Source organism: Balaenoptera ricei, chromosome 20 (assembly GCF_028023285.1).
Source record: "Balaenoptera ricei isolate mBalRic1 chromosome 20, mBalRic1.hap2, whole genome shotgun sequence".
NCBI lineage: Eukaryota > Metazoa > Chordata > Mammalia > Artiodactyla > Balaenopteridae > Balaenoptera > Balaenoptera ricei.
The window spans coordinates 54,906,750-54,932,064 of NC_082658.1; the positions used below are offsets into that span (position 1 = coordinate 54,906,750).

Genomic DNA, 25,315 nt, shown 5'->3' on the forward strand with positions numbered 1-25,315 from the left:
GGAGGCCAACAGAGGCCCCCAGGCTGGGTTGGCAGTAGTCTGGGGGAGAGGATGGTTGTGATAGTGTGGACAGACAGAAGTGGCAGATTTTGGAGATATTTAGACAATAATATAGAACTTGTTTGGGAAGTGAGATGTGGAGGTGAGGAGTCCAGGATGACCTCAGGTGCCTGTCTGGTGACCAGGCAGATGGAGGTCTCACCCATCAAGATGAACATGGGGAGAAACAGGTTTGGCGGCTCCTTTGTCCCTATGTCCATGTTCCTCTGGGCTGGTCCTACAGCTTCAGTCATCATCTTCAAACCCAAATGCTGGACCTCTCCCCTGGTATCCCTTAGTGCCTCAGATTCTACCTGGCCCAAACCACGCGCCAGCCTCCACCAAAACATACAGACATACAGAAGTTCAGTTATTCAACAGAGATTTAATGAGCCCCTACTATATGTCAGACAGGTAATAGAAGTATTTAGCAGTTTAAAAAAATTCCCAGTCTCCTGGGGTTTACATTTTAGTGGGGAAGAGACAGACAATGTACATAAAATACATCAGAAGTCAGACGGTGACACGTGCTATAAAGAAAAATAGAGCAGGATAAGAAGGACAGAGAATGGTGGACAAGAGTTGCAATTTTATAGGGGGCAGACTAGAAGGTGATGGCTGAGCAAAGACCTAAAGGAGGTCAAGGATTAAGCCATGCAGACTTCTGGGTGAAGAGCTTTTCAGGCAGAGGGAACAAGGGCAAAGGCCCTGAGGTAGAAGTGTGCCTTGTTTGTTCAGTGAACCAAAAGGCCAGTGTGGCTGGAATGGAATGAACGAGGGGGAGGAAAGAGAGGTCACAGGAGGCCGGATCACATACAGCCCTATAGACCATTGGCTTCTACTCTGAGTGAAATGGAAAGTGTTGGAGGGTTTGGCCAGAGAAGAGACATGAGATTTACATACTGAAACAGTGGTCCTCAACCCTGGCCACAAGTTCGAATCATCTGGGGTGCTGTAAAAATACCTCTAGCTGGGCCCCGCTTCATATCAATTACATTAGAATATCTGGGGTGAGGTGCAGACATAGGAACTTTTTGAGAATTCCCCAGCAGATTTTAAATTGCAGCTAAGGCTGAGGATGACAGTGTTAGAAGGATTTCTCTCTGTCTCTCTCTCAGGCTGCTTTGTCCGCAGTACGCTGTAGGTAGGCAAGGGCAGAGGGAAGTTCTTTCAGAAAGCTAGATGAGATTTGCAGGTGGCGTGGACCAGCTGCCAGAGTGGTAGCAATGGATGTGGTGAGAAATGGTCAGTTTCCAGTTATGTATTTGAGCCAACAGGACTTAATGATGGCTTGAATATAGGATGTGAGGAAAAGGAAAGTCAAAGTTGACTCAGGCTTGGCCCAGGAGACCCCTCACTCTTACTGCTTTGTCATTTCCTGCCTGCCCACTCCATCCTGAGCTCCAGGCACTCCAGTTCTCCTCTTGACTTGTTACCAGTATAATCTTGTCCCTTTTTTTGGTGAACTATGCATGCTGAAAACCCAGCAAATGCGCCAAAGTCTTACCAGTCCCCTAAGGCAAACAAGCCCACCTCAGTATCTACTTGTAACACTGAACACATTGTATCAAATTATTTTTTAAAGGGTCTGTCTCCACTGCTGAAATCTGAGTTTCTTGGTATGTACAAGAAGGAAAAAACTCAGCTTTGGGAACTGGACAGAAGAGAGTTTGAATCACAGCTTCCCCAGGTCCTGGCTGTATGATACAGAAGAAGTTGCTTCACCTCTCTTAGCTTCACTTTCCACTGACTCGCAGGACTGTTGAGAAGACTGGACACAATGTGCAGCAATAATAGGGACCAATTACCACGTGGTCCTTATTTATCTTGGTTTCCCAAGAGTCTGACCCACAGGGAGGATCAAAGCAAAGGTATTAGGGATATATTACATGGACGGTGGCCATGCCAAATGTCAGGGTCTCCTCCAGCTGGAGGTTCCCTGTGCTCCAGATGCTGCCTGAGATGAAGGGTGGATGGAAATGCAGCAAGGGCACTGGACTGGGAGGTAGGAGCCTGGGGATCCAGTGTCGGCTCTGCCACTGGCACTCTGGGCCACTCTGGAGGTCCCCCTGAGGCCTTATTTTACTCTATTTTATTTTGGCCGCACCGTGAGGCTCGTAGGATCTTAGTTCCCCTACCAGGGATTGAACCCAGGCCCACAGCAGTTAACTCGCAGAGCCCTAACCACTGGACTGCCAGGGAATTCCCCTCTTTTTTTTTTTTTCATTTACTTATTTGGCTGCACTGGGTCTTGGTTGCGGCACATGGGACCTTCATTCCAGCATGTGGGATCTTTTTTTTAGTTGTGGCCTGTGGGCTCTTTAGCTGCAGCATGTGAACTCTCAGTTGCACATGTGGGGTCTAGTTCCCTGACCAGGGATCGAACCCAGGCCCCCTGCATTGGGAGCGTGGAGTCTTAGCCACTGGACCACCAGGGAAGTCCCTCCCCTCATCTTTAAAATGAAGAGATATTGTGATCCTCTACTAATACACCTCAAGTATATGCCTCCTCCCTGGATATAAATGCTTCAGTGGCTCCCCATTGCCCTCAGAAGGGTCCAACCTGTCAGCACAAGGCATTCCACCATTTGGCCCCGTCTGTCCTCATCTTTCACTACTGACCCTCTCATGATCTTCAAGCCAGCCACCAGCAATTCTTTCTGGTCTTGAAGGCACAGGGCTCTCTTGCCTCCAAAGCTCTTGCCTTGGTCTGGAACACGCCGCTCTCCCTCGTCATCACTTAACTCCTGCAGGTCTCCACTGTACACTGTACTACACTGCAGCTGCTACAGGGGTCTGGAGCTTAGCCAGGACTAGGGTCGGAGATAAATTCTGGATTTAGAAATATGCAGATTGTAATTAAAGCTATGGGGCCAAATGAAATTACCTAGAAATCATCTCACTCAGCTAAACGGTCTGCACTTTTTTGAATGCACACCGTCAGAAAAATTAAGTATGTACCCCCCAGTATACTATACAGATATGTACGTTTATAAAATATACACAAAAATAGAAATTTTAAAAGGTGAAATTAAAATATGTATACCTATGAGTTCTACTTTTTTTTAAAATTAAAATTTGGAAACCATTGATTTAAACTGGGTATAGACAAGAAGCTGGCAAAGGAGCCACAGAGCTAGGGAAGACCAGGAGAGTGGTGTCAGAGAAGGAACAGGATGTGTTTGAGGACAGTGTGGCCAACTGTGTCAAATGCTGCAGAGGCTGAGGAAGATGAGACTGAAAATCATCCACTGGGTCTGGCAACTAAGAGGTCATAGTGATTCATGGGATCCTTCCAAGGGCATCTATGGGGAAGAGATGGGATAGAAGACTGACCAGAGTGGGTTGCAGAGTAAACTTGAGGCCAGATCTCTCTCCTGAGCTCAGACACCTCCTTGAGCTCCCCAACTACCTGCTTGGTGCCTCCACTTGGTTGTCTCCCAGGCATTTCAGAAGCAACATGTCCAAAACTGACCTCCTGATCTGCCTCCCTCTAATCTGCCCCACCCTTCAGTGTTTCTCATCTAAGTCACAGCACCTCCATCCAACCTGGTACGTAAACCAGAAATCTCCCTCTCATTCACCCCTTCTGAATTGAACATTTTTACCACCTCTTCCACCCTCGGCCAAGCCACCATCACCATCTCACACCTGGACCTCTTTAGTGGCCTCCTGGCTGGTTTCCCTGTTGCCATCCTTGCTGTCCTCTGATTGGTTCTCCAGATCTTTTAAACACATAAATCAGATCCTAGCACTCTCTCACTTTAAACCTTTCAGTGACTTACTGTTGCGCTGCAAATAAATTCCGAGTGCCTCACCACCCCACACGTCAGCCACGCTGCTGTCGCTCTTTCTCCAACCCGCCCAGTTCTATCCTGCCTCAGGGATTTCAAACTGCTCCATTTCGGCCTGTTTGCCAGGTATTCTTTCTGCCAAAAACACACTTCCCCTCCGCTCTGCGCATGGTTAGTTCCAGCTTCAACAGGACCTCCTCTGCGAGGCCTTCCCATCTAAAGGGGCACACCCTCCACTGCCCCATTGTTCCAGCCCCCCTGTTCTTTTCTTTCAAGCACATAGCATACCTCACAGTGATATATTTGTGTTTAGTTGTTTAAGGTCTGTTACCAGTACCACCAGATGGGAAACCCCACGAGGGAAACATGGTGTCTGTCTCGCGCACGGTTCAATTTCCTTGTAACATGTGTCTGTCTGACACATGACCAACACTTGATGAGCACTGGTTTAATAAAAATTGCCCACTAAATACCCTCCAGTTCTCTGCTGTAGGTGCTACTCCAGCCCGCCTTGCCACCTTTTCTCACTCCTCTTCTGCCTAAGTCAGAAACTCATCCCACACCGAGGACTCAGGTGGCCCCATACCCCTCCCCTCCCACCTGTCTCTTTGTTCACTGTTTCAGCCACACAACAGAGCTCTTTTAAGAATCATCTCAAGCACTGTGAAGCATTTTCTGACCCCCAATACATGATGTTCTGTCCCTGCTTTGAACCCCAGAGTATTTTGTAACTAATGACACCTCGTCCCGCCTTGCCTTAACCCTGACTTCTAGAGTAAGTGGGTGCTCAGAAAACCCTCTACCCGGATACCAAGGGGGAAAGGGGTGGGGTGGGAGGAATTGGGAGACTGGGATGGACACATATACATTATTGATATTATGTATAACATAGACAACTGATGGGAACATACTGTAGAGCACAGGGAACCCTACCTAATGCACCGTGGTAACCTAAATGGGAGGGAAGTCCAAAAGGGAGGGGATATCTGTATGTGTACAGCTGATTCATTTTGTTGTGCAGTGGAGGCTAACACAACATTGTAAAGCAACCATACTCCAATAAAAAATTAAAAAGAAAAGAAAACCCACTACCCTACAGAAATCTAGTATTTTTTTTTTTTTTTTTTTAAAGGAACTCCTTTATTTATTTATTTATGTATTTATTTATTTATTTATTTATGGCTGTGTTGGGTCTTCGTTTCTGTGCGAGGGCTTTCTCTAGTTGCGGTAAGCGGGGGACACTCTTCATTGCGGTGCGCGGGCCTCTCACTATCGCGGCCTCTCTTGTTGCGGAGCACAGGCTCCAGACGCGCACGCTCAGTAGTTGTGGCTCACGGGCCTAGTTGCTCCGCGGCATGTGGGATCTTCCCAGACCAGGGCTCGAACCCATGTTCCCTGCATTGGCAGGCAGATTCTCAACCACTGCGCCACTAGGGAAGCCCCAGAAATCTAGTATTAATGCTAGTGAGCATCAGAACCACTAGATGAGCTTATTAGAATACAGACTGCCAGGCCCTGAAGAGGGCTTTGGTAAGAATCTGCATTATTTCAAGCATTCTTTATGACTCTAATGTCCACCAGTTTAAGAACCTCATAACAAGTTAACTTGAAGTGAACCCTGACTCTCCACCCAGACCCAAGTCTCGCTGATGCGGTCTTAGGAAAGGGAAGGAGTTCAAAGGTTGACAATCCCTACCCTTCCTCCTTTAAGAGGTTAAGATGAACAAAGACTCCAAAGTTCTTTATTTGCCTTTCTCTTTTAATCTACTCCCTGCTCCACTTCTAAAAAGAAATACCCAGAAATTAAACACAAGGAAGCTCAAAGAGCCAAGGCAAGCCAGCCCAAGAGTAGCAGGCTCCCTCCCACAGGGGCCAAAGTCTGGACGCTGGGGTCTCCACTCAGAGCCTGGTAGTAAAACGTGGTGCAGAATAAGGTAGTTCCAGAAGCTAGCAGTAACCCGGCCTGAAGGAGATACAAGGTGGAATGCAGGCCAGTAAGAACAGGGCAGGCTAGAGGGAGTGGGTGGGGCTTGGTCAGGGTTAGGGGTGGGGGGAATTACCCAGAGGGGCTTTCTGCACAGGGGCACCCCTAACAGGGCCAGGCTGTGTAAGAAGTGGTGTTTGTTGGTCTTGTCAAAGAGCTGTAAGAAAAGGAGAAATGGGGGGACTTCCTAAGCAACGCAGGATCCCGGGGGGACACAACGGACAAGAGTTCGTCCTCCAACCCCACCTCTCAAGTCCCAGCTTGCCCCTCCCTCAGGCACCAGGCCTCAAGAGTTGCATCCCTTGCCGCTACAAAGACCCGCGCCCCGTCCCTCCCCTCCTTCCCTCAGGGACCCCAGATTTTGTGCCCTCATAGGCCCCGAAGCCTAGGAGCCCCAGCGCAGTTACTTCACCTCCTTCCCGTAGGCATCCGGAAACTGGGCTCCTGTGGAAAGGAGAAGCAAAGGTTACCAGTCCTAGCGCCAACCTCGACCGCCACCACTCCCAGGGGGACCCAGGTGGACGCAGGAGAGAAAGGGCGCCCCCAGTAGGCTTCTAATTGGTGGAAGCACGCATTGGGCAGTTCTGGGAACCAACTGGGCCGGGCTGAGGGACTTTAAAAGGTTTAGGGCTCCGCGGGCCGTCTGGTCGATGGGAGGGCCGACACTTCCCATAGACTCCGCCTCTGCACCAAACCCTAAAGATCGCCCCCAACACAATCCCAGCTCCATCCACAGCCCCCTGACCGTGCGCCCCGTAGGAGGCCAAGCCTAAGGCCCCAGCTCCGGACAAAGCGCCCAGGCGGCGGAAAGCAGCCCCCGGACCAGCCATGGCAGTGGACGGTCACGCGCCGGAGGAGCACCGCCCGGGCCACCCAAGAGGCCAGCCAATCCCGATCTCCCATGCAAATAAGGTCCACAGGTGCCCAATCCGGGCCGTGTTCATTTCAGCGTCCAGGTCCTCACCCGGGTACTTGGGCCTTTGTAAAACCTCTGTTGAGTGGCGAAGACTTCTGGCGGGCGGAGAAACCAGAACCAATTAGGAGCGGAGGAGCGGAGCAGTGGAGGCGGGGTTGGGGGGCGGGACTAGAGGATTTGCGTCACGGATTGGCCCACTTTCCAAGTTGATAGCCTCTTTTAACACCTCGCCCCCCCCCCCCACACCTCCGGCCAATTTCCAAAGATCCCGGTCCCCTTGCAAAGTTCCGCCCCTTTCCCCACAAGCTCCTCCTTTTCAGCTTTAAACAAGACCCACTCCCAAAAAGAGGCGGCCCCACGGATAGCGAAGCCCCACCCACCACCGTCAAATCCCGCCCACTACCCAAATGGCCCCTCCTCCAGAACCGAAGGCTCCGCCTTCATACGATGCACCGCCCCTTAGAGTTCACCCCCCTCCTTCCCCCCCCCCCCCGGACTAACTGCGAGAACCCGGAGGGTGGGAGATAACGGTGTGTGTGGGGGGTGTCTCCACCCCGCCCTGCTGGCCTGCTTCGTCCATCCGTCGGTCTGTCCACTCCCGTCCCCTTCCACCTTCTCCAATCCCCCCCCCCACACTCTGGAGGGCGGGCGGGCAGGCGGGTGCGAGCGAGGGGTGTGCGCCGCTCTCTCGGCAGGGGGCGGGGGAGGCGGCCGCGCGGTGACGCGCGGGGCTGCTGCGGCTGCTCAGCCGGCGGATCATCACTCTCTGGCTGGGATGGACGCGGGGCGGGCGGGCCCTGGCGCGCGAGGCCAGGAGTCCGGGCCTCCCGGCTGCTGAGCGTTCCCCGAAGCCTACCCCTTACCTCCGCTTTCCCTCCTAGGATCTGTGCCGACCCCCGCCCCGGGGCTCCAGACTCGGCTCCCGCCCTCCTCTGACTCCCCGGACCTCCCCCTCCCTCCCGCCCTCGGGATCGACTAGATCCCTCCCCCTCCCTGAGGATTCCGGCTGGATCCCTGCCCCTGCACCGCGGATCCTGCGCTCCCGGGTTTTGGCCCTCTGGGGATTGCCGTGGACTCCTCCTCCCGTACCCGATCCCTTAGGATCCTCCGCCTGTACCGCCTTCTGGTCCCTCGAAGCCAGCCCACGGAGCCAGTGGATCCCCAATCCAGCCCTGTCCCGTTGCCTCCTCCTCCCTCCGCCGTCCCCACTGCGGGGTTCCCTGTTCTTGGGCTCCTCCTGACCCCATCCCCTACCTCTCCTTTCCCCGGGGATCGACTGGATCCCGGCCCCGCCCCCGGGGGCTGGGGCGATCTCCCTCCCCCGCCGGGTGAGGCGCTGCGGGCGGGGGCTGGGCCTGCGGGGCCGCGGGGGCTCAGAGGCCGCCGCCCCCCTCCCGAAGCCCGTCCGCCCCCTACTCAGAGCCCTGGATGGAAGCACCACGGCCCCAGGGCTGAGCCAGGTAGGAGCTAAGCCGGGCCGGGTGGAGGGGGCTGCGTGGCGGTCCACTGGGGTCTCCCTCTCCCCATCTCTCTCCCTGCGCCTGGTTTCCCCCAGCCTGCTCTGTCTGCGTGTCTCCGCCTAGGGATGCTCTCGCCGTGTCTCTGCGTCTCGGTCTCTTTGTCTCTGCCTCTCTCCAGCCCATGAATGATCCTTTGAATGGGCCCACAGACCCCGTGTGTTCCCATCTCCCCCTCCCCCTCCTTCTCCCCTTCCCGGCCAAGCCATTTTCCCCACTGCAGGAAGAAGGGGGGGGCCTATGGCCTAAGCCCCCGTCCCTCAACTCTCCCCGACCGGGGGAGTCAGGCCTGGGCAGGAATGGAGCGAATAAGGCAGAGGGATGGGGGGGGGGCAAGATGTGGCAGACAGAGATGAGGAGAGCAGCGGAGAGAAAATGGGGGAGACAGAAATAGGCAAAGAGAGAGAGAAATAGAAAGGGCTTGAGAGAGAAATTTGGGGAAGGGATTTGAAGGAGACAGAAAGATGAGAAACACCAAAGAGGGAGGTGTAGAAGAGAGAGATGAGAAAAGACTGAGGGGCGAGAGACTGAAGGCAAGAGCTGGAGCAAGCTGGAAGAGGCCGTGGAAAGATGCTCTGAGGGAGCGCTATGGAGAGGAGAGAGATGGTGGGGGGGGGGTCCAGTGGGAGGGAAGAAGGGAGAGAAGCTGGCAGGGAGGAGGCCAGGGGCCCAAAGTACCTTAAGGGAGGGGGCTGACAGAGGCAGACCTTGTTCGCGGGAGGCGGAGGGGGCGGGTGGGGGAGGGGCGGCAAGGCCATGGAAGCAGAGTCCAGCCTGGCATAGGCAGAGGAGAACCTGGAGGAGCCAGCCCCAAGCCCCCTCCAGGTGATGGGGGAACAGGAGCTTAAGAGGACCTGAAGAAAGGGAGGGCATGACTGGGTGTGTGTGGTAAGGATTCCTGTGTCCTCATCTCTGGAATAAATTGACACCTGCAGAGAGCCAACCGCGGGCTGGTGCCTGGCTCTGAAAACCCCGCGTCAGCAAACAGCTCTGGCGGCTGTGGGGGGGACGGGGGGGGCTTGCTGAGATGACCTGGGTGTCTGCCCCTTCAGTCCAATCTGTTCCCTTGTCCTGCTCCTGCTGCCCTGAGCACCCAGGCATCAAGGCAGCAACTGTGGGGGCTGGCAAGGGGAAGGGGAGGTGAATAGCTGGGTTGGGATGAGAAGAAGCCAAGGTTTGTCCCCAGGGCATGGGTCAAAATGCCATGCATGGAAGAAGAGGTGTCTGGGGTTCAAGGCTGTTCAAGACTGTGGGAGGGGAGCCATTGGTGGGTGCTTCTGATTCCCCCTAAAGCCACCTCAGCACCCCTTCTCCCTAGCCAGAGGCCTGGTCACTAGGGCTAGGTTCTGACTGGCCAACAAGGGGCAAGAGGCAGCTCTTTTAGGGTTCTCTAGGCCCCTAGTCTCCAGCTCCCCTCAACATATATACTTCTCCCTCTATGCAAAGGCTGGGGGAAACTCTAGCATTCTGACTCATGCCTCTGCTCTCCTCCTCATGCCCTGAATGGACCCCATAACCAACCCAGCCCCTTCCCCTCTTCCTCCAGACCCCCCCCCCACCCCCACTCCAGGGTTAAAGCTGCAGCCTGTTGCCGAGGTAGCATTGCGGGGCAGCATCCTGTCGCCCGGCAACCGGCTGCAGAATCAGGCACCTGTCCCTGGATTTGCCCCTCCAGCATCCCCTCCCTGTCTAGCCCCTGCCTCAAGGCACCTTAACTTCTGAGGGGAGAAATGGAGAGGGCCTGGGGTGCAGGGGTCTCCCCCACTACACAAATCCTGCTAGAATGAGATGTTGAAGGGAGGGTAAGGTGCTGGGCTTGTGCAGTCCCAAGAAAGACCCAAGTCTGGCCTGGGGTGGGAGTTCAGTGCCATGAAATTACAGCTCAGGAGTGATTAACACGTATAAACAAACCCACCACTTCCTGCTAATTAATGACTTGGTATTTTTATTTTCTCTTCCTTGTCTATCTCATCCCTTCCAGGGAGGTGGGAACTGGGACTCCTGAGTCCCTGAGGAGAACCTGCCTGGGAGGGATAAACAGCTGGAAGGGGAAGTACTGTACTGGGTCTGGGGAGCTGACCCTCCTTCCCCTCTGGCGGTCCTAGACATTTAACACATCTGGACCTCACCCCGGCCTCAGACTTTTCTATCTGGGTCCCTGCTGAGGGGAGGGGTGGCTGGGGTGGGGGGGGGAGGTGCCAAGGGGCCTGAGGATGGAAGGAGGGGGGCGACTTGGTCTGAATTCCGAGCCACTAACCACCTGTCTCTTCTGTTTCCCCATTCTTGTCTGTCTGCCCCGTCCAACTTCCCTTCCCTTCTTGCACCTCTTCTCTGTATTTTTCTGTCCGTCCGTCCGTCTGTCCCTCCTCCCCGCAGGTCGGGCCTGCCTTCACCTTCTCCCACTTCCTTCCCCTTCCCCACCCCTCGCCCCCTCCATGGAGAGGAACAGACCCCTTCTCTGTCCCGTCTAACCCAGGTCCCTCCCCACCCCCCTCCTCCCTCCCTTTCCCCCACCCCCTCCTCCCTCCTGGGGCGAGGGGGGCCTCCCTCCCTCTCCCCCCCCTTCTCTCTCTCTCCGAGGGGGGGGTCCCGGGGAGGGAGGGGGGGTCCCCGATCAGCATGTGGCTCCTGGCGCTGTGTCTGGTGGGGCTGGCGGGGGCTCAGCGCGGGGGAGGGGGTCCCAGCGGCGGCGCCCCGGGCGGCCCGGGCCTGGGTCTCGGCAGCCTCGGGGAGGAGCGCTTCCCAGTGGTGAACACGGCCTACGGGCGAGTGCGCGGCGTGCGGCGCGAGCTCAACAACGAGATCCTGGGCCCGGTCGTGCAGTTCCTGGGCGTGCCCTACGCCACGCCCCCCCTGGGCGCCCGCCGCTTCCAGCCGCCCGAGGCCCCCGCCTCGTGGCCCGGCGTGCGCAACGCCACCACCCTGCCGCCCGCCTGCCCGCAGAACCTGCACGGGGCGCTGCCCGCCATCATGCTACCCGTGTGGTTCACCGACAACCTGGAGGCGGCCGCCACCTACGTGCAGAACCAGAGCGAGGACTGCCTGTACCTCAACCTCTACGTGCCCACCGAGGACGGTAAGGGCGCGGGCACCGGGCCGGGCCCCCGGTGGACACAGCCCACAGACGTCCATGCATACCCTCAGGCGCCGGCACGCCCCGGGCCGGGAGCTGGGCCTTCGCCGGGGCCGTGAGGGGCAGTGCGTCCCTGCGGGCTCTGCGTGCCCTCCCAGGGCGGTACCGGTCCCTGCCAGGCAGTCCCAGGAGCGAATCCCACAGTCAGCCCAGAAGCTCTTTGTGCGCCCAGAGAGCCGATGGCGAGGGCAGCAGGCACTAGGCTGGGCCTACCCACCCCCTGCCCACAGAGGCACACACAGAGGGGACACTGAGGGCGATCAGGTGGTGGAGGCACCCATCATCAGCTGCCTAGACAGCCACTCCGGCTCTGCCGCATCTCCTGCGCCCAGGCCTGGGCTTGTCCCCAGCCACTACCCACTTGAGCTGCACCTCCACCTCAAGGACAGCAAAGACTCCTTCTCCCCAGGCCAGCATGGGCAGACGTCCTTCTGTCACATGCAGGGCCCCTCACCTGCGCTGAGTGCCTCTTCCCCAGGATGGTCTGTCCCCTGATCCCTATACACTCCTGAAGGATCAGGGAAGCTCCTTGCCAAGGGCCCCTCCACTCACAGCACAGCCCGCCCATCCCCAGCAGAACGCCTTCCGTGGGGCTCTGAGCTGGCTCTTCTTGACAATGAACTCTCTAGTTCACTACAGCACTGCTCAGAGTCGCCAGCAGCAGTTCCCCACCAGCCAGCCTTCAGCACATCGAGACCAACCAGAGTCAGTACCTTCCAGCAGCCCACGGCAGAGGGTAATCAGCAGGCCTGCAGCCACCCCGACAGACCATCCTCACAAAGAGCCCCCACGTTATCCTTCCTACTCCCCGTGTCACCACTCCAAAACACCCGACACACACAGAGACCATCCACTCTGATAACACCCGCCACAGGCCATTTTCCAACAACTTTACATATAGGCTTGGTACCCAGGAACCCCACTGTACACCCTACACACCCAACACCCGCACATCATGAACTCAAGTCCCACTACAAGACCAGGAATTTCAAATACTCAACACTCAGGTCATGTACCCAACCGACCGGCACACTGACCTTGTGCTCTAGAATCCCACGTATCAAAATTCCCAGCACTTTCACACAGCATGGACGCCAACACTTGTCTGGAATTGTGTACCCTGTCACCCATATAGACCTGTGCTCCCCAGTATCTCTGGATATAGATCATGTACCCTAGTAACACCCATACACAGACCTTTACGCCAGTAACCCTGCAGCTGGATCATGTGCTCCAACAGGCTACTCACACCACAGTCCCCTACGTTCTCAACACCTCTCAGACATCACTTACCCCAACTCCTGCCTAGAGGTCATCAGTATCATACCTCAGGCTGTGACAGCACAGGTGGCAACCCTACACCCTACTCACACATCAAGTACTCCAACACCTCGCTCCCTGCACCCAGAGGACATGCCAATCACAGAACACCTCATGCACCTCAACACCATCACTACCCCTCCCCGTATAAGCCACGCCCCCTAGCCACTCATACACACAATGCACAGAAGTTTCTACTCCAATCCTGTTCAGATTCCAAGCACTCTGATAGACCACTTACCCCAATACATTCCACACATCCTCCCCAATATCCCAACACCCTCTGCCTCAGAGCCGTCCACTCTACCTTCCCTTGCCCTCTCATGGACCACCTACCCCAGCGCCCTCCTACCAGTGAATCATTCACCCCAGTGCCTCCAATAGGCCACCCATCTCAATGCTCTCCACTCGTGGACTCTCCACCCACATCTTCAGGTAGAAAGCTGTCTCGCCTGCAACGCCCCACTCAGTGGGCTATTGGCTCGTCACCCCTCATGTGAAACATTCACCCAGCACTTCCCACTAATGGACTGTCCACCCCAACACCTCCACACAAATTTCCCACCCTGCCCCCACCCCACCCATGCCCACACCTTCTGTATTTTTAACCATCGCTTATTGCAGACCTGCTTGGGGCTTGACACATTCAGGTGATCTCACTGAATCTTCACACTAGCTCTGGGAGGAAGAGGTTGACTCAGGCACACACACACACACACACACACACACACACACACTCATACACACTCACACACCCGCACACTTAATATTCTCACGCGCACATATGCCCTGCTGACTTCATCCCCATCCCCATCCCTATCCTGTCAGAGAAGAACAGGCCCTGATCCTAATGGGTCCCCTTGGGGCCATCACCACCATCTGGGAGAAGCCTTGCAGAGGCTGGCCTCAGCCTTACTGACCCATCCCTCTGCATGCTGGTCCCCAGGCCACTGAGGAGAAATTGATCAGCCTGGGGGAACCCCTCAGGCCTCTGGGTTCCAGCTCTCCCTTGACTAATCCCCCAATCTGAAAGATGCCTAGAGCCAAACTCTGAGCCCAGTCTGGGGCCTTTCCTTGACAGGGGGCACACTTTGTGCCTCCCTGCACCTCCTGGCACCTTATGTGTCGGGCTGGCTCAGGGCACTGTGTTTCCTATTCCCTATTTGTGGACTGAACCCCCAATTGGGGAGGGGGGCTTTTGGCATTAGAGCAGGGGTTGGTGGGGGGCTGGCGCCCCTGGTGGGGAGTTTACCATTTGTGGGGGAGGAGAGCAGGCCTGGGTAAGGGATGAGGTTGGGGAGGGGGGTCAGAGGGAAGAGGTGGAGTGGAGGGCAAGACCTGATGACCCCTTTCCCTGCTTCACCCCACACTGGGGAGGTGGGGTGAGAACTCAGGCTTGTGAGTGCGGATGGAAGAGAAATGCTGGCTGGTGAGAGGCTGGGATGTGGGCAGGCATCCCTCGCTGACCACCCCCCCGCTGGCCAGTGGAGAGCTGACGGCTTCCAGGGGCTGTGAGCTGTGGGGACGGGCTGCCCCAGCCCCATCCTACCCTCTGCCCGCCAGATTGGTCCAGAGGGAAGCAGAGTCCTTTCTGCTGGGACCCCTCCTCTCTACAGCCTGGGGGAGCGGGCAGGTGCTTGGCTGGTCCTGAAGAGGGCCTGCGTGAGTGGTGGCGCCCCCCGCCCCGGGTGGGGCACAGCTGGCCTTGGGCTCCCAGGCTCCCTGGTTGGCTTCCCCTCCCCTCCCACCCACCCCACCTCTAACACCGTTTCATTTCCAGCAATTAGCAAACACTTGGACAAGCCAAATCCTTTCCAGCCAAATCAATATGTCTTAAGACAGGCCTCAGCCCACTCAGGCACCCCACCCCCCCCAAAACCAGCCTTTTCTTTGGGGCATGACTTTTTCCGGGGAGGGGAACAAAATTTGGGTTGTAGAAACGTTTTTCTCTTTTCTTGGTTTCTTTTTCTTGCAAACAAATTTTGCTTTTTTTGGCTTATTTTTTCTGCCCCTCACCCTCCCCTTTTCTGCTTTCTCTCCTCCCCTCCCCATCCACCACCTCCCCTCGACCCCCATCTTTCCCCACAAAATTGTCCTTTTTTCTCTGTTTTGTGTTCCCGGTCTTAGGTCCGCTCACAAAAAAACGTGACGAGGCGACGCTCAATCCGCCAGACACAGGTAGATTTAAAAATCCCGCTGCTGCATGTGGTTGCTGATAAGAGGAAGTTCTCGGCCCTGCCCCTAACTAAATGCCCTCACAGCCCTCAAGGCCCCTCAGTCGTTTTCCCAACTAAAAACGAAAAAGAAAAGAAAAGAAAAATTTGTAATAATTGGAAAAAAGAATTATGAAAACTTCAAACGAAATTTGAACAATGTTGGACCCACTAGAAAACCGGCAAGAAAAGCTTAAACATGGCGAAAATAAAGTGCAAAAAGAAATTGGAATGTCAGAAAAAAAACAAAAACCAAAAAACACCAAAGAATTGGATAAAATGTTTAGCTTGACAGACATTTGGACTGTTTTGAAACTTGTGAAATATAACATTTGAAAAAACAATTTTAATTTGGAGCAAAATAACATTTGAAAAAAACAAATTTAAGTTGGCAAATTGATGACACAATTGAAACAGCAGAAACCTGCTACAGTTTCCAAAAAAAAGCCTGTCCGATGCAGAAAACGCACATTTGAAGCAAATTAAAGAATTTGGACATTTTTGAAAACAGGGCCCAATATCTTGAAGTTTCACCACAAAATTTTGAAAAAGTGCAAAGAACTTTTTTCTTTTTTTCCAAAAATGGATCTTTTTGGTTTCTTGTTTTTTTGTTTTTTTTTTCTTTTCTTGTTGAATCTGCCCCGAGAGCTTCTTGTTTTTTGGTTGTTGTTTTTTCTTTCTTTCTTCTTTCTTGATCCTGTTTTTTGTTGTTGGTTTTGAATTCTTGTCGCCCCAGCCCCCCTTCCTGCTCCTTCCCTTTCTGACTCCCCCTCCCCCCTCGCTGGGAGTGGAGGTGCTGGGTGGGCAGGAGCGGGGAGGAGTGAGGACATTTAGGACAGGACCTCGGAGGGAAGGAGACCAGCCTGAACTGTTGGAAGACCACTGGAGGTTCAGGAACAAAGGGAAGAATAGGATTTGGGGAGGACACAGAGAGGGCACTGCCCACCTAGGAGCTCCTGGCCAAAGTCAGGTGGAAGGAGGTGTCAGAGAAGGTCCTAAGAGACAGGAGGCAGGAAGCTGTCTGGGGGGGTGGAGGGGAGTGCCTCAGTGACCTGTTGGTTGACCTTCTGCCAGGAGGGAAGTCTCTAGCGGGATGAGGGAGGCGGGCAGAGGCACTGGGGACCAGCTGTGGAGGCCCAGGCCTGGATCTTATTTGCCGAGTGCCCAGGCTGGTCAGAGATTGCAGGTGTCAAGAAAGAGCAGGGCCTGGAGGCCAGGGGTGATGCCAGCACGGGCACTGTGGCTGCATCGTGGAGGAGCTGCAGGGGCAGGGACCCTGGCAAGCCCTCTCAGACTCCCACCCTCTTCCGGAATTAGTACCCCTCAGTCCGGTCTGTAGTGCCTCAAGAGCCTTCTACATATGGGAGTGATCATGGGATCCTTTGGGGACACGGCAAGAGAGGGGTCCAGGACTCAGGACTTAGGCCAGTTTGGGGGGTCCGAGACTAGAGCTGCACCCTGGCTTCATTAAGCAGACTCTTTCCCACCCTGCAGCCTCCTGCCACAGTAATTAGGCTGGGGGTTGCCATGGTAACTGGGGAGGTGACCTAGAAAGGAATTAGGGCGGGGAGGAGACCAAGCCCCCAGGGACCCTAGGGCCTGGCACCCCCTCACCCACAGACCAGGCTACCATGTGGAGCTGAGGCCCAAGGCCTGAGTCGAAGGAAACGCCAGGACCCTCCCAGGATCTCTAGCTCTAGTGACAGCCTTGGGAGCTCGCTCTTCTTAGGAGCAGGAAGGAGATTTGCTGTGTGTGTGTGGGGAGGGGTTCCCCTGGGTCCAGCAGATGCCCTGAGGAGGGCCAGCCCCCACCCCTGCCTCTGCTAGGCTTCTTGGAAGGTCTGCCAGGCATGTGGAGACGTGCTGTGGGGCACACCGGCAGGAGGTGGGGAGGGATCTTCTGCCAGGGCTAGCTGGGGAGGGAGGGAGGGGAATCCGGTCTTGCCCCCCAGGGATGGGAGTGACATGTCCCCTGAGCTCCGGGCTGGAACTCGGCAGGCCTGGGAGCTGGGCGGTGCTGCTTCTGGTCTGACTGTGTCCTTGTCCCCCATCTCCCGGCCCACCCACCCGCCCCCTCCCCACGCAGATATCCGGGACTCCGGGAAGAAGCCGGTGATGCTGTTTCTGCATGGCGGCTCCTACATGGAGGGCACCGGGAACATGTTCGATGGCTCTGTCCTGGCCGCCTACGGCAACGTCATTGTAGCCACACTCAACTACCGGCTTGGGGTGCTCGGTGAGGGTGGGCAGCCAACTCTAGGGGCTGGAGTCTGGGAGGAGGGCCTGCCGGCAGGGTTCCTCTAAACCCAGCAGAAGCAGAATGGCTTCTGGGCTGGACTGAGCTGCCCAGAAAGAGGGCAAGGGTGCTGTGACACCCCCAGGAAGCCCCCTTTCTTCCTCTACCCCCAGGTTTTCTCAGCACTGGGGACCAGGCTGCAAAAGGCAACTATGGGCTCCTGGACCAGATCCAGGCCCTGCGGTGGCTCAGTGAGAACATTGCCCACTTTGGGGGCGACCCCGAGCGCATCACCATCTTCGGATCTGGGGCAGGGGCCTCCTGTGTCAACCTTCTGATCCTCTCCCACCATTCAGAAGGTACCAGCCACCTCCTCAGCCTGTCCCTCCTGTCCCCTTTCCCACACCCCCGACCCCACCAGGTCCCCCTTCTCCTCCATCAGGCTGATACAGCCCAGCCTAAAGCCTGCCTGTCCCACCAGGGCTGTTCCAGAAGGCCATCGCCCAGAGTGGCACTGCCATTTCTAGTTGGTCTGTCAACTACCAGCCGCTCAAGTACACGCGGCTGCTGGCGGCCAAGGTGGGCTGTGACCGGGAGGACAGCGCCGAGGCCGTGGAGTGTCTGCGCCGGAAGCCTTCTCGGGAGCTGGTGGACCAGGACGTGCAGCCCGCCCGGTATGGGGGTGGGAGAGGGCCAGGTCCAGGCCTCCATTCTCCTTGCTGGTTCCAAGGAGGTTGAGGGTGAGAGGTGCCCGCAGGCCACAGGCATGCCATTTAGCCAGGAGAGGTGGGCTTCAAGCCCCTCCTGGGGCCCTGCCTTCTCCCAGAAGCCTTCCCTAAGCGGAGGTGCCTAAACAGAGCCAGTGTGCACGGAGCTCCGTGAAGTGCTTGAGGGAGGACTTCCCGTGCGGCCAAGTACCCTGAAGGGCTCAGAAGGTTTTAACTAGGGGAGAGGGGTCTTCTGAGCAGAGGACTCAGCAGGCTGTGAGCTGAGAGCAGGCCGGTGAACAGGTGATGCGACCTTGACCCCTTCTCCCCAGCTACCATATCGCCTTTGGGCCCGTGGTGGACGGTGACGTAGTCCCCGATGACCCTGAGATCCTCATGCAGCAGGGAGAATTCCTCAACTACGACATGCTCATCGGTGTCAACCAGGGAGAGGGCCTCAAGTTCGTGGAAGACTCAGCAGAGAGCGAGGACGGCGTGTCTGCCAGCGCCTTCGACTTCACCGTCTCCAACTTTGTGGACAACCTGTATGGCTACCCAGAGGGCAAGGATGTGCTGCGGGAGACCATCAAGTTTATGTACACGGACTGGGCCGACAGGGACAATGGCGAGATGCGGCGCAAGACCCTGCTGGCGCTCTTTACCGACCACCAGTGGGTGGCACCGGCTGTGGCCACCGCCAAGTTGCACGCTGACTACCAGTCCCCTGTCTACTTTTACACCTTCTACCACCACTGCCAGGCTGAGGGCCGGCCCGAGTGGGCAGACGCAGCGCACGGGGACGAGCTACCCTACGTCTTTGGTGTGCCCATGGTGGGCGCCACCGACCTCTTTCCCTGCAACTTCTCCAAGAATGATGTCATGCTCAGTGCCGTGGTCATGACCTACTGGACCAACTTCGCCAAGACTGGGTGAGGGCCAGAGGGGCTGGGTTGGGCATCCCTGCAGGTCAGGGCACACACCCCCTCCATCCTCAGCCCCTTCTCTCCCTCTCCTTCACACGGCCATCATTCCTCCATCAAGGCACTCTTGCCTTCTCGACTCAGACACCTGCCGGACAGCTCCTCTGTGTGTGTTGGAGATTCAGAAGAGTTGGACAGAGAGGTCCCTGTCTTTTCTGGGGGGCGGGCTCACTTGGTGCCTTTGGCTCCGTGTCTGTCTCTCCTTCCCTCCCTTGCCCACCCAGCTCTCTCCTTCTTCTCCCAGAGCTCGGCCCTCTGTCTGAGTGCTCCCATCTGTGTATCTGAGTGTGTGTGAGGGTTTGTGTCTGTCTGTCTATTGCTGTCTCTGCCTCTCTCTCTTGAAATCCATTGATATCTCTGCTTGCTTTGATCTGGTTACCCTGTACTCTCTAGTTTCCCCCTGGCTGTCTCTCATGTCCTTTTGTGTCTCTGTTTCCATATGTCTCTATCTCATTCAGTCTCAGACTCTGCCTCTGTCACTGGTGGTCTGTCTCTGCCCTCTCTGCCCCTCTGTCCTCATCTCAGACTGTCTCTGGCAGTCTGGCTTCATCTCTATTTGTCTGTCTGTCCGTCCGTCTCTGGCAATTTCTCTGTCTCTTTGTATCCGTCTCTGTCTCTCTTCCCGTCTCCCCAGCTCTCTGCATCTCTGTCCATCTCTCTCCCCATTCCTCCCATAGCACGCCCCCACCCCCGCCTTTCATGGGAGCCTCACCCTTACTCCTCCTTTCCCTGCCCCCCTGTGTCCACAGCGACCCCAACCAGCCGGTGCCACAGGACACCAAGTTCATCCACACCAAGCCCAACCGCTTCGAGGAGGTGGTGTGGAGCAAGTTCAACAGCAAGGAGAAGCAGTACCTGCACATCGGCTTGAAGCCGCGCGTGCGCGACAACTACCGCGCCAACAAGGTGGCCTTCTGGCTGGAGCTCGTGCCGCACCTGCACAACCTGCACACGGAGCTCTTCACCACCACCACGCGCCTCCCTCCCTACGCCACGCGCTGGCCGCCGCGCCCGCCCCCTGGTGCCCCAGGCACTCGCCGCCCGCCGCCTCCGGCCACCCTGCCGCCAGAGCCCGAGCCTGAAACGGGCCCCCGGGCCTACGACCGCTTCCCCGGGGACTCCCGAGACTACTCCACGGAGCTCAGCGTCACCGTGGCCGTGGGCGCCTCCCTCCTCTTCCTCAACATCCTCGCCTTCGCCGCCCTCTACTACAAGCGGGACCGGCGGCAAGAGCTGCGGTGCAGGCGGCTCAGCCCCCCCGGCGGCTCAGGCTCCGGCGTGCCTGGTGGGGGCCCCCTGCTCCCTGCGGCTGGCCGTGAGCTGCCACCCGAGGAGGAGCTGGTGTCGCTGCAGCTGAAGCGGGGTGGGGGTGTCGGGGCGGACCCTGCGGAGGCCCTGCGCCCCGCCTGCCCGCCTGACTACACCCTGGCCCTGCGCCGGGCGCCGGACGATGTGCCTCTCTTGGCCCCCGGGGCCCTGACCCTGCTGCCCAGCGGCCTGGGGCCACCCCCTCCCCCGCCGCCCCCCTCCCTCCATCCCTTTGGGCCCTTCCCCCCGCCTCCCCCCACCGCTACCAGCCACAACAACACACTCCCCCATCCCCACTCCACCACTCGGGTATAGGGGGCAGCTCGGGGAGGCCCCCCTCCCCGGCCCTCCCGGCCCGCTCAGGAGGCAGGGAGGAGGACTTGGTGACAGGCTTTTGTCGTGTGGAGCTGTCACACGTCGAGGAGCTTTAGGTGGACATGGGTTTCCTCGCCGGGATATGTGCGCTTCTCCTGCGCGGAGTGGCCCGTTCTTTTCTCCGGACCTGGGCCTTTGAACAACTGGGGGGGTATTTTTTCCCCTCCGTCGTCTGGACACCCGTCTTCGATGTGTGGAGACGTGGAAGTATTTTCCCACGTGGAGGTGTGCTTTCTCACGAGGGGGTGTGTTTTCCCATGTGCAGGGTGAGGTTTTTTTGCCGCCCTGGACACATGTTGGCTCCCTCAAAGAATTTCTGCGGGGATTTGTGCCCCAGAATCCTGTTCCCTCATGCCTTCTCCCACCTCCTCCCTCCTCCCACGCCCTGGAGACCCTGGAAGTGGTGTGTTCACAAACAGCGACCCTTGGCCACCGGACGACGCAGGGTGGTGCCTGGGAAGTAGCGAGGAAATCACAGCCCCCCTGCCCTGCCCCCAGCCGTCCCGCCCCGGCGAAGCATGTGTATCCCCCGTGGCACAAGTGAGGTGAAGCACGGTCTCCCCCGGCAGGGCTCGCCTTCCACAGATGACAGGCACACATTCCCTGCCGCGGGGAAGGGAGGAGATCCTGCATCCCTGTGCTGCCTGGGAACTTGTCTTCCCCTGGGTCCAGGATGCATTTCTGAGTGGAAACATGTTCTTGCATGTGGATGTATGTTTTCCCATGCAGCCGGCCCCTTTCTCTCCAGCACTTCCCTGCATCTTAGGGCCTCAGGCCCAGCACTTAACTTCTCACACAGCCGGTGTGAAAGGACTTCAAACTGACAGAAGCTGAGGGGGAGGGACAAACCCTGAGGAGATGAGCAGACCCTAAGCTCTGCCCTTCCTCCCCCTCGAGTTCGGGGGGTGGGGGGCTGCGTGGCACCTGCCACCTGCCACCCACAGAGGCCGTGCATGTTTGACCACAGCCCTCACCGCGGTCTGAGGGCAGCCCTTCTTCCCTCCGTCCTCAGACCGTCGCTCATCCGTGCCAAACGGGTGAGGTGGGTTTGAGGGGCGAAGACCCCCCGAAACGTGCCAAGGATTCCTCAGTCCTGGGCCAGGGCAGGTAGGATACAGGAGAGGGGGAGGTGGCAGCTAAAGGGGTCCCACCTGCGTCCCTCTTCTCACCATGTCTCTTCCCTCCCTCTCTGCCCCTGTTTTCCCTCCCCCCTTCACTGTCCCCCTCTGAAGCCATCCCTTCCTGGTCTCAAACCAGCTTCTCCCCTCAGCTGCCCACCCCCTCCTTTGACCTGCCCCCTCGTCCCTGGGCCACCAGGGCTGAAGGAAAGGAGCAGTGGAGGGGGGAGGGGAGGAGAGCAGGGGAGAAAGGCTTTCCCGGACAGGTTGGGGGAGAGAACGGGGTCAGCTGTACCGAGGAACAGATGGAGGGGGCAGTGGGGGACGGCGCTGGGGCAGACACCAGCAGGAAGAATTTGATTTGAAGGGATGTGTGTAAGGTGACTGCCCAAAGAGAAACGGTTTGGGCCTCTGGGGAAAGGAACAATGTCGGGAAGGGTTTCAAGGGACACCAGACGAGAAGGAGCCAATCCTTGTCTGCTGGCATTTTGTGGGTTCATTAGTGCCAAATTTGAATGGGGGGTGGAGTGCTGTCTTCCACGGACACCCAAATCCAGAATCCCTGGTCTTGGCTCCCCAGAACTTTGCCTCCTGACTGTCCCTTCTGCCCCCACCTCCACCCATGGAAACTTAGTTCTTTTCCCACCCCTTCCCCTGCCTGGTCTAGCTCCTTTCCAAACAGCCCTGCCCTCTAAATGCTAGGGACCTGGGCCCTGAACCCTGTAGACAGATGCCCCCCAAACTGGGGCATGGGAGGGGGGCTGGAGGACCCCATGATTCAGCCACGGACTCCAATGCCCAGCCCCTGTCCCCAGAACAACTCCTTGACAATCCCATGTCCCCACCCCAACCCTTCGCGGCTCTGTACACATTTTTAAACCTGGCAAAAGATGAAGAGAATATTGTAAATATAAAAGTTTAACTGTTGGTTTTGCCTGCTGTTATGTTGGGAGGTAGGGGTGGGGCTCTAAAGAAACAAACCTTGGAGAAGGGACTCTGCCAGTGAGGGAGGAGGAGGGGGTCCGAGCCCACAGCCCTTTCCAGTGAACAGCTCTGAGGTCAGAGAGAAAGGGGGAGTGGGTGCTGGGGTGAGGTGGTCATTGGTAATGGGGTTGTTTGGGGAGTTAAGATCAGGACCAGTGTCTGTGCAGAGGTCAGAGCCTGGCGTAGAGGACCAGGCAGGGGCTGATGGGGACAGACACCGAACAGGCCAGAGGGCCTATGGGCTGGTGCAGGTGGCTGGCTACAGGAGAGACACGCAAGGTGAAGGGTTTGGCCTCTGCTAAGCCCTGGCCCAGGCTGGAGGGTCAAACACAGGCCCAGGACTCTCCCTCTTGGCACATTGTGAGGGAGAGCCCCACATCATTGTGACCCGCTTACCCCCAGGAGCCTCTGGGACAGGAAGGTGGCCGGTGGCACTGTGGGCACAGTGGGCTGGGGGCCTAGGAGCTCCGGTGGCCCTAGGGACTCCCATGGCCATGGCTGAGCGGCCCCGGCCCCGGTGGGGCTCGTGTCACAGCCCCAGCACCAACAACTGCCAGGACCTGGGCAACTCCATCCTGTTGCTACTGGGCCTCATCATCTGCGTTCACATTGGCATCAATACGGTGACACTGGTCAGGGTGGGGCCGGGTGGGAGGGTGCTGGCAGGATGGCTGGGGGGCAGGCCAGGTGGCTGGGGCCTGCCTGGGGTCACTGTGTCCTCCCCCACCTAGGTCTGGCGCAGACTCCGTGGCTTCTTACACCACGTGTTTCGTGTTATTTGTGAGAAAGGTAAGTGGAGGATGGGGAGGTTGGGGAATAGGAAAGGCAGAAACCAGGTGTTGTAGCCCTGACCCTAAGCGGGCCCCTTCCCCTCCCGCTCCCCCCGCTCAGACCCCATAACTACGCAGCTTCTCTTCCTGCACGCTGCCTCTCCATCCCTGGAGGAGCCAGGCTCCCCACCAGCCTCTCACCTGTCCCCGATCCACAGAAGCTTCTAAGTTATGCTCACCTGGGAAGCAGACCCAGCCCCCGAAGCAGAGCGCCCCTGCAGTCCGCCTTCGGTGCACCATGGACCCTGTGAAAATGGCTGTGTCCCCCCCACCCACTCGCCGCCGTCGCCGTCGAGACTCTTCAGCACGCCGCGCCCACCGCCCTATAGCCTGGACCACTGACACTGACAGCGACGACGAGAAGCCCCCACGTCAGCAGACAACAATCTGCTCCCACAACTGGGATTGCCCCAGGGACTGGGAAGGCCTTCAGTCCACCCAGGGGTTCTGGACTCCCTGGGCCCAGGATGCTGTGGAGCCGCCTACCCAGACCATCCGCTTCCAGCAAACTGTAGAGGGAAGGCCGCTCAAAAGAGAGATGCAGTCAGAGCTGGGCCTAGAGGCCTACGTGTACCCTGTGAACCCCCCGCCCCACAGCCCTCAGGCCCTGAGCCACAAGAACAGTGGAGGGGGGCCCCAGGCAGAACAGGAGCAGTGCTCGCCAGCCCAGCCACCCATCCTGGGCCCGGCCCACGTCCCAGACATCCCCCGGCGCCACTCCTCAGGGCGCGTAGCCTATAATGCCAGAGACGTGAGGCGGCGGCTGCGGGAGCTGACCAGGGAGTTGGAGGCCCTGTCCCACTGTTACCCCCCGGTCTCTGGATCCAGCACGGCTGAGGGGACGGGAAAGGCCTGGGTATACCGTTCCCTGACAGAGAGGTGACTGGGAGAAGAATAAAAAGAAGAGAGGAGGTGGTTTGTGGTTGTGTGGGGGGTGCCAGGGCCCACACAGCACCCAGAAGCCTGGTTGCTAAGGAAATGATCTCCCTGGCAACAGGGCCTAGAGAGCCCTGAGGACCCTCATCAACCTCTTGGCCTCACCAGGCCCTGTCCTCAGCCCTTTCCCAGGCCCTTCTTGGTTCCAAGGCTCCCACCTGCCTCTACTCTGTTCTTTAGTGCCCAGGGAAGCCCCCCAAATCCCATTCCAGATCCCCAGGCAGTACTGCACTTGAGTGGAGACCCTCATCCCCATGGCCTCAGTCTCTCAGAGGTCCGGCTCCTACCAGAGCCCAGGTTTAGGCTGCAACTACAGGTGAGGTGTGGTCCCTCTGAAGCCCTGGTTTCTTTGGGGAGGGATGGCTGAGAGTGAGGGTACCCAGGCCCTCACAGTTCCCCAGTCAGAACCCGAAGCTCCTGTACACTCAAGAAGGCTTGGAGCGGAGGATAAAATATTGAGGACACTCGCAAGGGTTGCCTCCACACAGCCCTCTGTGACCTCACTCCTCTGATTAGCACTTCCATGTCACAAATGAGGAGACTGAGGCTCAGAGACGCCAAGTGACTTATTCATGGTCACACGGACACCAAGGATCAACTTCATGGCCTCAGACACTCCGTCCCCCCGCTCCCACAGGTAGATTCCCATTGCTACTGAGTCAGCCTGGCCCATCAGAGTCTCTTCCCACCTTCCTCAGTTTCCCATGTAAACTCATCAGAATATTGCATCCACTGGACAGCAGGGAAACCCAGGCCCTACCTACTTCTAGACGGTTGGGATCACACACACGCACACAACTTGGGAACAAGGAGCCAGGTCGAAGGGACTAGACCTCACCTTCCATACCAGATGGGTTCCTGGAATGTGAACAGATAGGCCTTTTATGAATCACCCTGCTTCTCTGTTCATTTTCATTTGACTAAC

General features: G+C 57.3%; 3 protein-coding genes across 5 annotated transcripts; 2 read left to right on the forward strand and 1 right to left on the reverse strand.

Annotated features, from left to right (window-relative positions):
* Positions 1–4,967: 4,967 nt before the first annotated feature.
* TMEM256 (transmembrane protein 256) lies at positions 4,968–6,692 on the reverse strand. 2 transcript variants are annotated; one of them, XM_059906971.1, is made up of 4 exons: positions 6,563–6,692; positions 6,230–6,261; positions 5,894–5,974; positions 4,968–5,228 (listed from the first exon to the last, which is right to left on the reverse strand). In XM_059906971.1, the coding sequence occupies exons 1-4, from the start codon at positions 6,645–6,647 to the stop codon at positions 5,151–5,153; spliced, it is 276 nt and encodes a 91-aa protein (XP_059762954.1). In that variant the 5' UTR covers positions 6,648–6,692; the 3' UTR covers positions 4,968–5,150. The 2 variants fall into 2 exon arrangements, with proteins under 2 accessions (XP_059762954.1, XP_059762953.1); XM_059906970.1 differs by lacking the exon at positions 4,968–5,228 and adding an exon at positions 5,572–5,796 and having other exon boundaries at positions 6,563–6,689.
* A 570-nt stretch (positions 6,693–7,262) lies between these two features.
* NLGN2 (neuroligin 2) lies at positions 7,263–22,567 on the forward strand. Of its 2 annotated transcripts, XM_059906968.1 has the most exons (9): positions 7,263–7,319; positions 7,615–8,193; positions 10,627–11,326; positions 14,831–14,881; positions 17,003–17,152; positions 17,326–17,511; positions 17,634–17,826; positions 18,192–18,788; positions 19,589–22,567. In XM_059906968.1, the coding sequence occupies exons 3-9, from the start codon at positions 10,870–10,872 to the stop codon at positions 20,460–20,462; spliced, it is 2,508 nt and encodes an 835-aa protein (XP_059762951.1). In that variant the 5' UTR covers positions 7,263–7,319; positions 7,615–8,193; positions 10,627–10,869; the 3' UTR covers positions 20,463–22,567. The 2 variants fall into 2 exon arrangements, with proteins under 2 accessions (XP_059762951.1, XP_059762952.1); XM_059906969.1 differs by lacking the exon at positions 7,263–7,319 and having other exon boundaries at positions 7,495–8,193; positions 11,194–11,326.
* Positions 22,568–23,112: 545 nt separating this feature from the next.
* SPEM1 (spermatid maturation 1) lies at positions 23,113–24,725 on the forward strand. The gene is made up of 3 exons (XM_059907983.1): positions 23,113–23,256; positions 23,356–23,413; positions 23,613–24,725. The coding sequence occupies exons 1-3, from the start codon at positions 23,113–23,115 to the stop codon at positions 24,335–24,337; spliced, it is 927 nt and encodes a 308-aa protein (XP_059763966.1). The 3' UTR covers positions 24,338–24,725.
* Positions 24,726–25,315: the final 590 nt, after the last annotated feature.

Excerpts from the sequence above, each read along its gene's own strand:
- TMEM256 (XM_059906970.1), bottom strand. The coding sequence starts at position 6,647 with ATGGCTGGTCCGGGGGCTGCTTTCCGCCGCCTGGGCGCTTTGTCCGGA. Across the intron at positions 6,262-6,562 it reads GGCCTCCTACGGGGCGCACG|GAGCCCAGTTTCCGGATGCC; the intron begins GTCAGGGGGCTG and ends TCCTTTCCACAG. Across the intron at positions 5,797-5,893 it reads TGTGCAGAAAGCCCCTCTGG|GCCGGGTTACTGCTAGCTTC; the intron begins GTAATTCCCCCC and ends TATCTCCTTCAG.
- NLGN2 (XM_059906968.1), top strand. The coding sequence starts at position 10,870 with ATGTGGCTCCTGGCGCTGTGTCTGGTGGGGCTGGCGGGGGCTCAGCGC. Across the intron at positions 11,327-14,830 it reads CTACGTGCCCACCGAGGACG|GTCCGCTCACAAAAAAACGT; the intron begins GTAAGGGCGCGG and ends TCCCGGTCTTAG. Across the intron at positions 17,153-17,325 it reads CTACCGGCTTGGGGTGCTCG|GTTTTCTCAGCACTGGGGAC; the intron begins GTGAGGGTGGGC and ends CTCTACCCCCAG.
- SPEM1 (XM_059907983.1), top strand. The coding sequence starts at position 23,113 with ATGGCCATGGCTGAGCGGCCCCGGCCCCGGTGGGGCTCGTGTCACAGC. Across the intron at positions 23,257-23,355 it reads GCATCAATACGGTGACACTG|GTCTGGCGCAGACTCCGTGG; the intron begins GTCAGGGTGGGG and ends TCCCCCACCTAG. Across the intron at positions 23,414-23,612 it reads TCGTGTTATTTGTGAGAAAG|AAGCTTCTAAGTTATGCTCA; the intron begins GTAAGTGGAGGA and ends CCCGATCCACAG.